At 47.9% G+C, this 16966-nt stretch overlaps 1 protein-coding gene across 1 annotated transcript in view; it reads left to right on the top strand.

Moving 5' to 3' along the window:
* Positions 1–3828: 3828 nt before the first annotated feature.
* LOC103590663 (growth arrest-specific protein 7-like) overlaps positions 3829–16966 on the top strand; it is a gene marked incomplete at its 3' end in the record, with an annotated part of 80835 nt that continues 67697 nt past the window's right edge. The window contains exon 1 of the mRNA XM_008572954.1: positions 3829–3911. Within this exon, the coding sequence (XP_008571176.1) occupies positions 3888–3911 (24 nt within the window). The remainder of the gene's footprint in view (positions 3912–16966) is intronic.

Raw genomic sequence — 16966 nt, forward strand, 5'->3', positions numbered from 1 at the left:
CAGAGTCACCAGGAACCAGCTAAGGCTTGGTCAGGGTTAGGCTGTACCAGGGTTTCTCAACCTTGGCACTGTGTACATTTTTAGCTGAGTAATTCTTTGTTGTGGGCAGTCTTCCTGTGCATTGTAGGATGCTTAGGAGCATCCCTGGATGCTATGCACTAGATGCCAGTAGCCACTGTGGTAGACACCATAATGACCTTCCCAGCAAAGACGTCAGTGTCCTAACCCTGGAACCTGTAAGTATGTCAGGTTTCATGCAAGAGGGAATTAAGGCTGCAGATCAAATTAAGATTGCAAACAAGTTGACCTTGAGATGAGGAAATTATCCTGGATTATTCAGATGGCCCCGATATAACCCCAAGCATTCGTATGAGTGGAGGAGGGAAACAGAGGAGACAGGACGAGGGAGATGGCGGTGTGAAGGGGACCTGACCTGCCGTGGCTGGCTTTGAAGATGGAGGAAGGGGCCACAAGCCAAGGAGTGTGGGTGGCCTCCAGAAGCTGGAAAAGATGTGGAAACAGATTCGTCCCTAGGGCCCCCTGGAGGAATGCAGCCCTGCCGACACTTTGGTTTTAGCCCAGAGGGACCCACTTCTAAACTACAGAATGCTAAGATAATAAATTTGTGTTGTCTTAAGCTCCTAAGTTTGTGGTTAATTTGTTACAGCAGCCACAGGGAAACTTACAAACCCATCCAGTCTGTCCCCCTCCCATTTTGACAACTAGCAAATGTCTCTCAACAGTGCCACATGTCCCCTGGGGGGGCAAAATCACCCCTGGTTCAGAAATGCTGCATGGAATGCCGTAGTTTCCCTGGAAACTGGGAGAGGAAGGCGTTTTCTCCGTTCTGTGATGAGAACGAGGTTGGGAGTGGGCACACCTGGCACATTCTCCCCGGGGAGGAGGAGCCCATGGTGTAGAGAGGGCGGCCACTCCCTGCCATGCTCCCCCAGAGGCTCCTGGCACTGTCACGCTGTCATTAACGACATGGGATTCCTGTCGCTGCTTGTGCATCTTGGGATAAAGCTAGAAAAGAAGCTGAACTGTCTTCAACTGCACCATAAAAGAGAATATAAAAAAACTCAATAAAACACTAAAATGTCAGCCAAAGCAGGATGGCTAGCTGAGACCTGGGCAAGGAGGGGCAGAGAGCAGGCTGGACTGTTTGTGGGAGTCATGGGTGGGGAGGACAGGCTGGGAGAGCCCAGCCCGTGCTGGGGGCCACCAAGCCTAGGCTCTGGGCCAAACACACAGTCCCCCAGTTTCTTGGGCCCAACCCTGATGCTGTAATTCTGTTTGTTTTGCTGAATATGAAATCCATATGGTTCTGATTTCTTCCTTGCAATCCATCATCTCTGTGTGGCTTTGGAGCCAGAAACCATGCAATGCAGCTTTGAAGTTGTTGTTCTGGGGTAAGTAGGAAGTTGGCTCTTCACGGTTGAGTGGGGCTGCCACGAGGTTGGCATTTGAATCGAGCACTGCTCCAGGAGTTGAGAGAGGAAAGAGGGCCAGCAGAGTCGGTTCTGGTCCTGGCCCAGGAGCCCAGGCTGGGTCAAAAGGGAGAGGAATTTGCACAGCGAAGGGCCCCTCTCTGGTCCTCAGCTTAGGTCACGGGGACTTAGGTTCCAGGTAGCTTGGCTGAAACAGCAGGCAGCTCCATGTCACCTGCTGTCTGGGGCGGGGGGGAGGTCAAATGGGGCTGTGGTCTTTGGCTCCTCCCTGCGGGGCAACAGCTTGCCATGCATGGGGGGCAGACTAGAGGCAGAGTTAGGAGGGAAGAAAAGAAAGGAGGCAGGGAGCAAGTAGGACATAGAGACAGGTGTGGCCTGTGTCCATGGTTTTTCGATGTTAAAGGGACACGGGCCAGGCCATTCCATGATGGGCTGGTTTAGCTGGATCTAGTTGAAGTATCAAAGCCAGTGGTTCCCAAATTTGAGCATGCTTTAGAATCTCTCACCCAGAGGGCTTGTTAAAACAGAGACTGCTGGGCCCTTTCCCCAGAGGTTCTGGTTCAGGAGGGCCGGGGTAGGGCCCCAGAGTTTGTACTTTCTAACAAAGTCCCAGGTGATGCTGATGCTGCGGGTCCCAGGGCCTCACTTTGAGCGCACTGGTCTAGAACCAGAAGGGGATCTTTATAATTAAAAATAATCCTAATAATGAGTAGTTCTGAATTCTTGACTGTTTAGGTATAAGGACTCCTTGTTCTGAATCATCCTGTGAGGGGACAGTGTCATCATCTCTGATTTTTTTCCCCCCCAAAGTGAAAGTAGCATTTTATCTTTTCATTTGTCATAAAAGGAAACTGACTTTTTTTGGCATACAGTTCTATGGATTTTAACACACGTGTGTGATTCACGTAGCCACCCCTCAGCCAGGATGCAGAATTTCCCTTCCCAAGAGCTTCCCTGCAGCCACTCTATATGCACACTCTCCTCTGACCCAACCCCGGTGAGTTCCCCATCCCTACAGCTTTGTCTTTTGGAGAATGATACGTAAACGGAGCCTCACGGTGTGTAACCTTCTGAGACTGGCTTTTTAGCATGTGATACCTCCAAGGTCGGTCCAAGTTGTTGCATGTATCAGTCCCTGGTTCCTTTTCATTGGTAAGTAGTATTCCATTGTATGGATGGTCTTTCATTCACTTGTGATGATCTCGTGGATTGTTTCTAGATTGGGATTATTATGGATAAAGCTGCTATGAAGATTCATGTATCAGACTATCTGGATGTGTTTTTATTTCTCTTGGTTAAATGCCCAGGAGTGAGATTGCTGGGTGCCATGGTAAGTGTATGGTTAACGTTCTGGAAAACTGCCAGCCTGCTCTCCAATGTGGCTGTACCATTTTACATTCCCACCAGCAAAGCATGAGAGTTCCAGTTCTGCATCCTTGATGGCACTCGGTATTATCAGTCTTTTTAAGTCATTTTAGATCACAATTGATTTTGAAATATATAAATGAGTCCCTGAAAGGCTCAGAGAATTTCCCAAGGCCCCCTGCCTCTTGGTGGCTTCTTGAAGACTGGAATCCAGACCTTCTGACTTGGAGGCTGTGGTCATTCTGGATGGCAGTGGTGCCAAACGAGAGCAACAGGAGGTTATCCTGGGTGCCAGATCTGGGAACCAGTAGCCTCTGTGCTGCACTTCAGCAGTATCCAAGAGGAATATAGAAGAAGGAAGTGGGCAAAGGGGAAGAAATGCACATCAGAGAATCAGAGGTGGAAGGCACTAGGCTCTTTCACCCTCACCCCTACTCATTTTAAAGTTGAGGCTCAGAGAGGTAAAGTAGCCTGCTGAATGTCACTCAGCTAACTGGTGGCCTCTTGACTCTTTGCTGATGGCAGGCAGTGGTGGAAGGCCACTTTTGTTTTCAGAAGCATTCTTAGTAATTAGCACAGGGGCCACAGGCTGCTTCCTCTTGGTGCTTGAGGAGTAGAGCTTTTGCAAAGTGGTGTACCTGGTCAGGATCATCACGCTGCCTCAGTGTCTTGGCGTGGGTCCACTGCAAACAGGAGTTGACTCTAGGAGGGAGTGTGTGCAGGGAGTGGTGACCACAGCTGAAACCAGAGCGGGTGACTTCACGGGGAGGAGGAGGTTCACGAAAACCAGGCACTTCTCTGGAGGCCGTCCCACCCACCCTCAGGGGGAAGGGGCCCAGCTGCCCTGGAAGACTGTGGACATGCTTTTCTGATTGCAGAATACTTCTCTTTCATTTTGAATATCATTTGTTTGGTTGCCATGGCAACGTCAAGTCTCTATTTTAATGCTAACCTGCGTGGCTGCAACTTTCTATATATAAATGCTGCTTTGCACAGTGAATTAGCCGATGCCAACGGGGAAGCAGCGGATGTGGAGACGGTGGCAGAAAATGACCTGCGTGTCAGATTTGCATGAGGACGGGTTGCAGGGCTAAGGTGAGCTGGAACTCAGGACACTGCTGCTTATCTTTGGTGCAGATGCTTGAAGCAAACTGGAGCAGGTTGAGTGCAAGGTGGCCGGCCAGTCCTGCAGGAGGAGAAGCCTTCCTTGGACAGCCTCTTGCTGGGCAACAGTTTGGTTCTGCCAACTGGGCAATTTCTTAATCCCCAATGTGGCCAGTCCTTGGAGGAACCAAATGGCTCCAAATGGTGTGGAAATGTTCTCAGGAGAAGCCTGGAAAGGGCTCTGGGGGAATCTGCAGGTTCAGCTCCCTCAGGCTCTGTAGATAAGGGAGAAGTCCAGAGAGGTGACAAGCTCTGCTAAATGTCACACAGGCAGTCAGGGAGAAAGGGATAAGAAACCAGGTCCATGCTGATCTCTGACTCACTCGTGTGCCATGTTTGTGGGCTTCTGTCATAAGGGCAGTGTGTGGGTGTACACATCAGTTAAAGGAGCTGCGGAAAGGGTGGCACACTCGGGGGGATTCCTTTCTGGTGTTGCAAGCTGGGGGCATGCAAGGAACACCGGGTTATATAATGCGATCCAGAAGCCAGTTAGACTTCTGGAAAGAGCATGAAAGTTCAAATCTAGAAAACTTGGATTTGTGTGCGTTCAGCCACTTTCTACCTGTGTGACAATTTTGTCAACTTTTCTGAGGCTCGATTTTTCCCCCCACGCATGGGGGTGTGCTGGGTATCTTCCCCCAGCATTTTGGTGAGTCAGTGTCATGGCCAGTGTGAACCTATTGAGGACTGCGATGGGGGCATGATGCACCTGAGCACAGACTGGTTTGCAAACCACAAGGCATCATGAATGTCAGGCCATAGCTCTGTTCTGCAGCTGGGAGAGGGTGGCACCAGCATCAGAGGACATTGGCCAAACCAAAGGAGTTCTCTGAAGATTAGGTTTCTTGGTGCGAAATGCACTATAATTTTATTGTTGTCAGAAGATCACACTCAGGTTTCCTCTGCTTCAACATCAAACATTCGGCAAATATTTGAAATGTGTTGGATCCAAAGACTTGGACACTGTTCTTGGAAAGAGAGAATTTGTTTGATTATGATCTATGTGCCCATGAGTGGTATGTGGCCCGTGGAGGCTGGGAGATTCAGAATTGGGAAAATTCACTTCTACCTGGGCGGGTCACAGAAAGTGTGATGAGGGGGCATCCTTTCTAGGAATTTCTGATTGAGATGGAGTTCAAAAAGGGGATTCTAAGAAAGGGACTGGGACTAGGTAAAGCGGTGTTTGCTGAACTGTGGGTTAAGAGTAAGCGCACATGTAATCAGTGTCAACCCGTGCAAAAACCAATGGGAAATACCAGAGTACATGGCATGTGGTAAGCACGAGCATTGTCACATGCAACTTGTGCTGTGTGGGATATTGGGTTTTGAAGTCAAATGTGCTTTTTCCTGTGAGTCAGACTTTCAAAAATAAGTTTGGAAACTGTTGACCTCGAGTGGTAGCCAGATGAGCCAGGACCATCTCCTTGACGTGGCTATGGATTTCCTTTCCCAGGAAAACCTGGCAAACCTGGACAGGGAAGGGATGTCTCTGCAGTGGGGGAGAGTGAGGATGCAGCCTCATCTTGAGCCGCTGACGTGGTGCAGGACAGACAGGAACAGCCAGGCCAGTTGGGAAGCGGGAGGTCTGGGAGCGAGAGGTGGCCGTCTCTTCTCGTAGGGCCTGAGGTGTGTCAGAGGACAGCAGAGTGAGAAGGACACCTGTGATTCTTGCAGTGATGGCATCACTGCACTCTCTCCAGTGGCCCCACAACACAAGCTCCCATGCCCCTGAGCCCTGCAGATTTGCATTCCTTATAGCTCCCATGAGGCACATATCCAACCCTCCTTCCCAGGCCCTACATTCCCAGGGTGCTGACTTCCAGCTGCTGGGGCTTTCTGGTCCATGGAAGTCTCTCTGCTCACCATGATTACTGTGTCATCTCACCTTCAGGACCTGTGTCTGTCACTGTGCCTGACTCACTTTCTCCACTCTTCCCGAATCACTGCTCTTCTTTCAGCCCACTCAATGGATGTGTGGCTTTGCCATCGACCACTTTCTCTGTCTCCCTCCCCTGCTAGTGGTGCCTACCTCATACCTTAACCTGTTTTGGCTTCTTCCCACACCTCTTCCCCTTCCGAACCTTCTCACCAGTGGATGGGGTACCACTGTTTCCAGAGACTGAGTAGGACAGACTTCCCAGAGTCCTTTCTGCCCCAGAAACCTAGTGCTTCCTTTCCAAGGAAGGTTAGGCCCAGGATCAGGGAGCACAATTCTGGGGCAGGATTGCAGCACATTTGCAGCCCTTGGAAAGTATGCACTGATACCCGGGAAACTGGCATCCATCTGCACCCACCAGGTATTGGTAGGAAGAGGTCCCTGCTAGAAGGATGGATGGTAGGGGGCAGATGTGCTAATGGATACCTAGTCTAGGGTAGTGATACTCAATTCTGTAGAACTAGGGAACCCCCTCTTAAATGACTGTTTATGCAGATCCCAACAGCTAAAATCAGAGGTTGTACCATGATGTCCAGTGGGCAAAATCAAATACAGAACTTCGAGTTTTGTTGGTTGTTGTTCTGTTTATGTTTTTGCCCGTGGAGTTTCATTTACAAAATTTTGCTTCAGTTGCCAACATCTTAAAATCATTAGATTTCACACTTGACATTCAGATTTCCAGCTTCTCTTTCAAAAAAAGAGAAGCGCTGGCAACACTGAGCCTGCCGTCCTGCATGGCAACAATGTGCTGATGATGAGTGGCAGGTTTTCCAGTTTGCTGCAGTCCCCACCCATCTCTGCTGCTCACCAACCCTGAGGCCAATTCGTAGTGAAACAGTTGCTATCATTCATTTCATTCAGGATCTTTTCTTATGGTTAGGGGAAATGTGAAATATTATTTCTTGTACCCATGTCTATGAAAAGGAGGAAAGTAAGAGGTCCATGATTTCCAAAAAAAAAAAAAAAAAGAAGAGAGTCCTTTTTTTTTTCTGAAAGTGAATTTATCGGTCTCTTAAAAATTAATTTTCTAGGTCCAGAAATAGATTTAGAACACACTCTTTTTGTTTGTTTTCTCCTCGAAATGAAGAAAACCGTTCTCAAAGAGTGGTGCCTTAACCTGCAGCCATTGACCACTTTCTCATCACGTGGGAGCTTGTTAGAAATGCGCATTGCTGGGCACCACCCAGACCTGCTGATTCAGACCCTTGGAGGGTTCTGACCCATGGGATGCTCAGAGTGTGGATAGGAGGCCAGCATCCATTACTGTCACATTCCATCCTTTTAAAACCCAGAGAGGAAGAGCAGCGAGGAGCCCTAGCTAAAGAGAAGGAGTAAGGGTCTCACTCCCGTGCCCGTCCGGGCAGGGTTCTGTGCATGCTGACAGGGCTGGAGGTGTCCTTCCAGCCTGTGAAATCTCAGTAACTCCCAGTCCCTCTTTGTCTAGCCACCAACGATTCAGCACTTCCAACTGTGGGTCCCATGGATGCAGCATGACGAATGAGCCTGTGCCTTCTGCTGTCCTGGAGAGGTGGCCACTGGGCTGCCATCCCAGGGGACCAGCAGTGTGTAAGCCTAGCAGACAAGGCTGGGGAACTGAAATCACATTGAGAGTGACCAGGTTGGCTGCTCAGGCTTATCAGGCGTGTCCAGGCATTCAGGCATTGGGAGTCCTTAGGTGAAAATATTACACTAGTTCTTTAAAAACATGTAGGCAAGAGCCAATCACATACATTTCATGTCTAGTGTTGGTAACTCAGATTACTGTATTCTAGATGATCATGTGGCCTTCTCCAGCTTTCTCTGTGGCTAAAAGTTTTAACACTTTAGTGAACAGCCTACATGAGCCAAGAAAGTAAGTCTTTTCCAAATATACTCTGTTGGGGAGTCCTAGGTCCTTGAGAAGCTTGTTTCCCAGACCTCAGCTGAGCCATCGATGACCTTTCCCCCTGGCCCGTTTCATTCATTTGTGATTTGTGGCCTCTGATGGTATTTAGGTATCTCAGGACGTGCCTTGCGTGAAAATAAACATCTGGGCAGCGCTTGTGTCTCTACCTTCCCGTCTCCTTCTCTTCCTTTACCCTCCCGCTTCGTGCCCGGCTGACCCCAGGAAAGTAAAAGACCACTCACGTTCTAGGTGGGTCAACAAACCCAACGTGGAGACTGAGAAGAACTCCATCTATTCAACAGGTATTTCTGTGTCTGGGGACAGATTTGAGCAGAACGCTCTTCTTGTCCTCGGGGAGCTCAGATGAGTAGGGGAAGATGCCGCTCATAATAGGCCACACCAATGAGGGCAGCTGTGACAGTGAGGACAGCACACATGGGAGGGGTCGGTGGCTGGAGTGGGGGCCGCATTTCCCAGGAGACAGCCCGGAACGAGGAGCCTGGTCCACTAGAGGGAGCAAAGGGGGGTCCTCTTCTGAGCTGGAGAGTTGAACCCAGGTTTCCAGAATGCAGCACAGATGAAAGTGGCTTCATGGGGACTGGGCGTGGCGAGGAGAGCGTGAGAGCAGCTGCCCCGCTTCTGGCTCTGCACTGGCGGATGGGGGCTGTCTGCGGGAACTCCTAGCTCTGCCAGCTTAAGACCAAAACCGTGCACAGCTGATCAGCATGTGGTGCTCCTTTGACATCCTCATAGGGTGTCATTTCACCCCATGGGCGCCAGTCAGGGCTCTTTGCTGTGGAAATGCTTCCTCCCACACTCTTAGCCACCTGTTTCTGCCCCCTGGGACCTCTCCCACCAGTTAACGAGGGTCCCCGCTGACAATCAGCTGGTACTTTCTACTGGGTCAAATTGATAACTAGGGGCTTGGCTGATTGTGGCTTCGACTGTAACTTCCTTCCTGGAGTATTTGCCTTTGGATAGAGGATTCCTAGACATTGCGGAGGAGCCTCAGGTAGGATGGCGGGATTCAGGGACAGCCTGGGGGAGGAGGAACTGACTCTAGCCTTGGCGGCAGGACACTGGGTTCATGCTAGCCCGATTACAAAATGAAAATAAATGCTTTCCTCCCAAGGTTTTTGTAAGGGTCAAATCAGCTAGTCTCTGTCAAGTTACTGTCCCACAATAGACAGCACTTTAGCCACTAAGAACAACAAAAAGATAAGATCTGCTGGTGAAATACAGGCAGTGGAATTGACTTTGAGGACATCCCATAGTGGGGGAAAAAGGGAAACCTAATCTTTTTTCTCTCTCTTTTATCCAATCTGTCTCATTTTTAGGAGCTTGAAGTAAGGAGGAGGGGTTCTGTCTTGGCTATCCTTGCCCAGGGCAAGAGATTCAAATGAAGTCGTAGCAGGCCACTTGGGGAAGGTTGCCAGGGCCTGGCGTTGGTTGGTTTGCAGCTCTTGGTCAAGGGCTGTTTGTTTCCTGGTGTCCTTTCCTTTCAGCTGCCACCTTTCAAGCACGGTGGTAGCCCCGGTGGACTTGGGTGTTCTCAGCCCCATGGTTTTACTGGTCCCAGTGATGGTTCTCTCCGTTCTAGGCTTGTCATTCACATGCCCTTCCCCCTGCTCCTTTGATCAACTTGGTCTACGTCAGAAGGGTTGCTAGGTGTCATTCTGGAGAGTTTAGCCCAGTTGTGGGGAAAGCCCATACAACGTGGGTGACTCAGCATTGGTGACCTGAGCTGATGGTTTTCCTCAGAGGCTGTTCAGTGACTTAACGAGGATGGGAAGGTGAGGGCAAAGCTAATACATATCTACTATAGTTTCTGCCCTCATTTAATTGTTATAAAAATTCCGTGAAATAGGTGTATTCCCATTTTTGTATGTGGAAAAGAAAAAAGATGAGGATCATAGAACGAAGTGACTTGTCCAAGGTTATAAGGCTGGGGGCCGTGGAAAACCTAGGTTTGAACTGCCTGTACACCTGGCAGGAGGTTGGAAGCTGGGCTTGGGAGCCAGCAGATGGGGTCTGTGGTCACCGTGTGGTTTGCGGGGCATATGTCTTCTATTCTTATCCCCACCCTCACCCCAGGGCAGTTGTGCACACCTTGTTTTGGGAATCTCTGTAGCATAATGGAGGTTGTGGTTTCTAGAAGCCTTTGGAATCTTCCAGGCCCCTTTGTTTGAATGGAGCATCGCCTCTCAATGAGTGGGGGATAAAATAGGCAGAAGAGGATTTGTCAAAAGGGAAAATCAAGTGGGTTTATGACTTCACTTCTCTTGTGCACACAGATGTTTCCTCCCAGGCTCTGTCCCTTCACGGGGGCTCACTGGCTGCCAACAGATGGGAAGTGGCTCGCATCAAGCAGAGAGCTGGGCTCCATGGAGAGGGTCACCTTTCACAGAGCAGTGTCAGGAGTGCTCCCAAGTGGGGCTTTGGCTTCTGCTGTGCCATCTGACCACGAGCTAGTCCTCCAGCCATGGTGGTGACATCTGCATCAAGGTTTAGGGCAGCCAAAGGCCGAGAAGGAGGGGACTCTGTGGGGACTGGGGAGACTTGGTGTCTAGTCCCTGTCTCTGGGCCTCAGTTTCCCCATCTGTAAAATGGTGAGATGGGATCAAGTGATCTCTAAAGTCCCTGTCATCCCTAATTTTTGTGTCATCCTTGCATTGGTTGAGAAAGTTCTTTACTGTCACTCATTTTGTCTTTGTTTTCTTAAAGATAAAGCCCCCAAGTCTCCCTGCCATTTGAAAGATAGTGCAGTTACCCATCAGCCACAAAAGAGGAAAAAAGAAAAAAAAGATAACACAGTCGACCCTCTGTATCTGTGGGTTCCACATCTGTGGGTTCAACCAACTGTGGATTGACAGACAATATTCGGAAAAAAAAAAAATTGTCTGTACTGAAGATGTATAAACTGTTTTTTCTTGTTATTCCGTAAACAATACAGTATAACAACTATTTACATAACATATACATTTTATAAGGTATTATCAGTAATCTAGAGAGGACTTCAAGTATAGGGAGGACGTGCATAGGATATATGCAAATACTATGCCATTTTATATCGTGGACATGAGCATTCGTGGATTTTGGTATCCATGGAAGGTCTGGGATATGTCATGGGGGATTTTATTAGCATTATTGTATGGTATATTTACAATTGTATGTGCTGATTTTGGGGGGGGAGGAGGTCCTGATTTTAATTTTTAAAATAAAATTTTTTATTTAAAAAATTTTTTAAATAAAGAAAAAACTTTAATGTGGTAAAATAAATATAATTAAAACAGCCAGAGGAATCCTACAATACAAAGATAACCTTTGTTAACATTTTTGTGTCTTTCCCTAGTACTTTGTTTGGGGTGGAGAGAGCCTTATTTTCCATAGTTGAGATCATCTTGCAGACTCTAAAGCAGGAACGGCCCTTGGAGGATGATATATATATAGAGGGTTTTGATGAAAGCATATTAGTCTTTCCTGACTTAAGAAAAACAAAACAAAACAAAAAGACTTGGTTCATTCAATATGAGTTTTAAACACGCAGAAAATCATTACTTAAGTTCCTTGGCAAAGAAAATGGCCACTGTGGTGCTTTACATAGCACAGCATTGCTTTGGTGGAGGCAGAAAACAAAGACTTTTTGTTTGTCGATTCTCCCAGCACAGTCCCCAAAACTGGAATAGTCGCCCATTGTTGGCATGTGCCTAGACAGAAAAGGCACATCAGATATGCGTGCTCCCCACACATGGCCTGAGGTTTCATCCACGCTGGCCTTGAACGACGGTGTGGGAGGAACACACATCCTGGTTCTCGGCTGGATGGGAACACATGCAGATGAAACATGACAGCACCAAGCTTCACCCCTGAGCTGGAAAGTCCACTAGAAAGCCCACAGTTTGCTGGATTTCTGAGTTGGGAGTTTTGTCTACACTGAGCAAGAAATGACTCACAGATGCATTTATATCCCTACTTCTTATCTGTCAATGCCTGCAGGTGGTATCTCTACTTGCATGTCCAAGGGAACTTTCCTATTTCTTTCATATGTGACATATTAGCACAACCGGCTAGATATGTATGCCTTGGATTAGTCTTTTCAGACAGAAGCTCATTTGCAGCTCAGTATATTCCCTCATTCAACAAATGTTTATTGAACACCCACAGCAATGGACAAAACTGTGACCGTGCCCTGTGAAGCTTGGACCTCATGGGATCAGACCTCAGGGCATTGTCCAGGCTTGTCCTGTGGGATCCATACCTCTCAGAATGGTGAACACCCCTCCCAAGCCCCCTGCACTTCCCGCCCTACTCGTTTCCTGGGAACTGCTGTGTCTGGATGGATACTGAGAAGGGAGGGACAGTGCTCAGATGGCATCTGCACCCATGGAGCTGGCTGCTCAAGTGTTCAGGTCCATACAATCTTGCATCTCAAATTAGAGGCAGAGAGTGGTGAAGACTGAAGGCGTGAAGCACTGTTTCCCCTTTTCCACCTGGTCTCTGTTTTGTGAGATTTGCTCCATTGGCTCCACTGGCTTAATGATTCTCGAGGTTTTTTCCTCCGGTCCCTCATTTTTATCTTTTTTGAAGTTTAGGTGAGTTTTATCTTTTCTTCTTTTTCTTTCTCTTACTGCCAGTTTAGTCGGAAGTTGACAGAGGTGTCCCTGGGCGACTGTCCGATGCCCCTTACCATAGGAGCCCTCTGCATCTCCCTTAACTGTCCCCCTAACCTCCCAGTGGTGATTCAGACACACGTGCCAAGCACCACATTCCTGCCGTTGTGGGTATGTGGCTGGTGAAGAATTCAAGTTTGGTTTTCTGGGATTAAAAAAAGAACCTCCAAAACCATTTTGTGGATGTGGCATGGCGCTTCTGTGCATAGCCTGAGACAGTGTTTCTCAAAGTGCGCCAGGTTTACAACTAAGAATCCTTAAGGTACTTTTAGATCATGGTGAGATGACAGTTTTTAAGTTATATTTATTTTAGTATGTAATAAAAAAACAAACAAAAAAACACAACCAAATGAAATCCATGACTTCATAGATATTATTGCTTAGGGCCAGGCTGATGTGAAGTTGGATATGTCAGCTCAAAAAAAATATTAAGTAATAGTGTAGCGGATACACAGGGATGGGGCACGTTATGACAGTGGAATGTGAATGACGAGCCTGGGAGACGCCGAGCTGGGGGACCCCTTAGAGTCCGGGCTGTTAGGAGGCCTTTTAAACTTGGCACCATTTCTGATATGTGTGCTTGATATTGGGAACTTTTTATGGTACATGACACATAGAAACTTTATAAGGGGCCTTGGATCCTTCCACAGCACATTTGAGACACTGGCCACCGGTCACCTAACAGGAGCCTTGTGTCCTGTACACCCCTGGCCTGGAGCCAACTACTACCTGCAGCCCTAGCCTGAAACCAGCTGCTACCTGCGGTCCTGCCCACCTTCTCGCTTCCTTTTATAAGGTCATCTCATCTTAATACCTTGCTTCCCTTTGCGTCCTCGTGCACACTAGCTCCTTGTGTGCCTGCGATAGTTTCCACGCCCATCTCTCTTCCAGAATTTTCTTTCCAAGATAGATAGGGACACACCCTCTCTGTACTCCGTGAACATTTGGACACTGTTAACTGCTTCTTTCTTCTGGTAATTCCCTCCCTGATTGTTTTCTGTGACCGATTCTCAGAACTCACATTGATTCATTCCCCATGTAGCTCCTGAGTGTTGGGCACTGGGCTAGTTAAGAGGGAAAAGGATGAAGACCTAGTTCTTGCCTTTTAGAGTCCTGGGGAGGGTTGCAGAAGGGTGTTGCTGAACTAGTGGAGGGAGAGACTGAACCTGAGGAATGCAGGGGGAGAATTCATTCTTCTACTTCTTAGGCAAGAGCAGGCCTTGAGGTTCAGCTCTGTCCTTTCTTTGTTGATGACCTCCGAATTGACCTGTAGGATTTCACCACCATCTCTGTGCAGGTGCCTCCAGCTCTGTGTGTCGAGGGCCAGACTCACCCCCACTGCCCACAGAACACTTTGAACTGGGATCCATAGCCATCAGACTCTCCCACATCCCCCCAGACTGGCTCCTACCCTGGCTGTCTCTTTGGGTTGCTGGTTCTAGCTTCATATGTCTGTTGTGAGGTGAATTCTGTGTCTTCTGAGAAGCTTCCCTTGGACCATTCCAGCTAAAAGCGGTCTTGCCTTCTGCTGGATTCTGAAAGTTTCTTGTCTGCTGACTTACCGTCTGACACTATTACAGACTCCCTTAATAGTTATGCTTTTTCTTACTTGTGTTGTGACTTATCTTCCAAATTTTAGAAGTTGGGTCCTGCATATAATACTTGCCTGCGTCTTCCACAGCATTCAGGAAAGGATAGTTAGTAACTATTACTTGGTTGATTGGTCATGGAGCCAAGAGGCCACATATGGAGGAGGAAGGGGGCCCTCGAGACCTTGTACCCTGGAGACTGCATTGGCTGGTGAATAATTTTTTCCTTCATGAATATGAAGCATTTAGAAAAAGTGAGTCATTGCCATACCCAGATGTTCCTTCTTATTAATTATCATTCTAAGACAACACTATTCATCCTACAGAGGACAAGGGCCTACAGCGAATGTGGCCTATTTTAGTTGACAGTTTTCAACTCAACTGAAACGAAGAATAATAACAAGAGGGCTGGCCTCAGCTGTTGCCATAAACTCAGGAAAATTCAGCTTGGTGGAAAAGATTATCAGTCTTTTTGCTCGTGGATCATGGGTTTCCTGCTGTCTATTGTTTGTACATGTGGCCCCATATGTAGAAACCTACCTATTTGCAGAGGCCAAAAGGAGAGACCTGTAGTGTGCTTTTCACAGCCAATGCTAATGATAGAGGACTAGTAATAAAGCAGAACTAAAGGGACTTCCAGTTTGAAATGCTAGGATGAACCCAAAGTGTCAACCCATTAGAATGTATCTGTGAGTCTTACATACCCTGAGATATTAACTTTGGAGAATCCTAAAGAATAAAATGCATGCAGGACTGGTGTGTCCTGCTTAGCTCAGGTTGGAGCAGATTAGCTTCCTGATTTCCAATGGCCCAGGGAGGTCACTTGCCATTGGCTGGGGCTATACTGGGATTCACAGTGACAGTGATCTCTGTATGTTGCCTGTAGAGGTGCATTGTTGTCTGCGATTGTATCTGCTCATCTGTGTAATGCGGCGTCAAAGTAGTGTCAGTGACAGCTGTTAATTCTTAACAGCCTTAAAACTGTCCCCTCTTTGCTATAATAAAGCCAAGAACTTATGGGCTGGGGAAGATTTTGTGGCCATTTTAATTCCACAAAATCCGAAGGACTGAAGGTGACGGTCTTGGCTGTCTAGGTTCAAATGAAATTTTGCTTTTATCTTCTCATGGGTGGGATCTGGTTTCCAAGCAGAGAAGTACCTTGGTCCCATCTGTGTGTTTCTGTGGCGTGTCTGACCTCGAAGGTGAGTGAGTGGGTTTGCCACCCAGCCTCGCCTTGCACACCGTGGAGAAAAGATGCAAATAACTCAGCTGCCATTGGGGAACGCCCCACCTCTGGATACAATGCTCACCTCCTCTTAGTGACTGGTTTGGGACCATTTTACACTCATAGATTTAAGCATTGCTTTTCTATTGTTTTTATACATGGGGGGCGGAGAGAGAGAGAAGGTGGGAGGCAAATCCCATAACCATTTTCCTTCTCATCTCTCCCTCACGTTTGACCTTTGGATACCCTGGTGTGGTGATAATTTCTACACAGCACAGCCTTGATTGTGTTTTCTCCTCTGCTCAAAACCCATCAATGTTTTCATCTTGTAGAAGAGCCTGGATTTCTTAGATGTTGTTGCTCTCGTGGCCTCTCATGATCTGACTCCACCCGTAGCTATTATTCCTCTCACCTTCCATGCCTCTTGTCTTAGTCTGTTTTCTATAGCTATTACTGAATACCACAGACTGGGTAATTTGTGAAGAATAAAGGTTTATGCAGCTCACGGTTCTGGAGGCTGGGAAGTCCAAGAGCATGGCGCCAGCATCTGGCGAGGGCTTTCCTGCTGCGTCATCCCATGGTGGGAGGTGCCATATAGCAAGACAGAGCAGGTGTGCCAGCTCAGGTCTGTCCACGCCTCCTTATAAAGCTACTAATCCCACCATGGAGACCCCCACCCTGATGACCTGATCTAGTCCTAATTGCCTTCCCCTTCCCCCTTCAACATATACATTTGGATATTAATTTTCCAACACATGAAATTTGGGGGACACATTCAAGCCATACCACCTCTTAAACTCTAATGAACTGATCCACCTAGTTTTTCTCAACCCCCCACCGCCGTTTTCTCTCTAGAACTTTGCTTATGTTGGCCACATGGCCTGGAATATCATCCCCTTAGCTTGTTCCGCCTACCTATCCTTCCTGATTATCTCAAGAGCCTCTGTTTTCTCCTCTAGTAAAGGAGGATGATAGCATTTTCCTCATTGATTTGTTAGGCTGATTAAGTGGCATAAGACAAATGAAGTGTATAACAGCGCCTGGCCCAGAGTGAGCACTCCATAAAAGATCTTTGTTGTCATTCCTGTAGCAGATTGGAGCCCAACAATTAGAAAGGGGAAATAGAGTCCCCCCAGTAGCCACATTGATGGCATTCAGAAGGTGGAAATCAGCCCTGCCACTGAATGGGGGACACAGACACGGAAAGCCAGGAGTTGGTATATCCAAAGGCACACTGTCATGACACTCCAGGAGCCCCTGAGTGTGCCACACCCCTAAACAGAAAAGCCTGTGATTGACCTTAGGATGCTGGCTGAGTTGCCTCAGTTTCCCCAAGATTGAACATAAAATGGACCATGATGAGTCCTGCTGTAGATGCCCAGCCTCGCCTTCTCATCAGGCTTTCTAGTTGCTGTCACCAAGAGGCTGGGTGGCTTCCTTCTGGGTGCACATCTCACTCTCCCTGGAGATCCCACCCTGCGCATCTCCTGATGTGGCTTACGTGCCACAGGGTCCCCTGAACTAAACTTATCTCTGTGGGTCTCAGGCTTTTTTTTATAGTGGTAAAATATACGTAACATAAAACCTATCATCTTCACCATTTTTAAGCGCACAGTTCAATAGCATGAAGTACATCGACATTGCTGTGCAACCATCACCACCATCCATCTCCAGAACTTTC

The sequence above is a fragment of the Galeopterus variegatus genome, unplaced genomic scaffold (genome assembly GCF_000696425.1).
Source record: "Galeopterus variegatus unplaced genomic scaffold, G_variegatus-3.0.2 Scaffold852, whole genome shotgun sequence".
Classification (NCBI taxonomy): domain Eukaryota; kingdom Metazoa; phylum Chordata; class Mammalia; order Dermoptera; family Cynocephalidae; genus Galeopterus; species Galeopterus variegatus.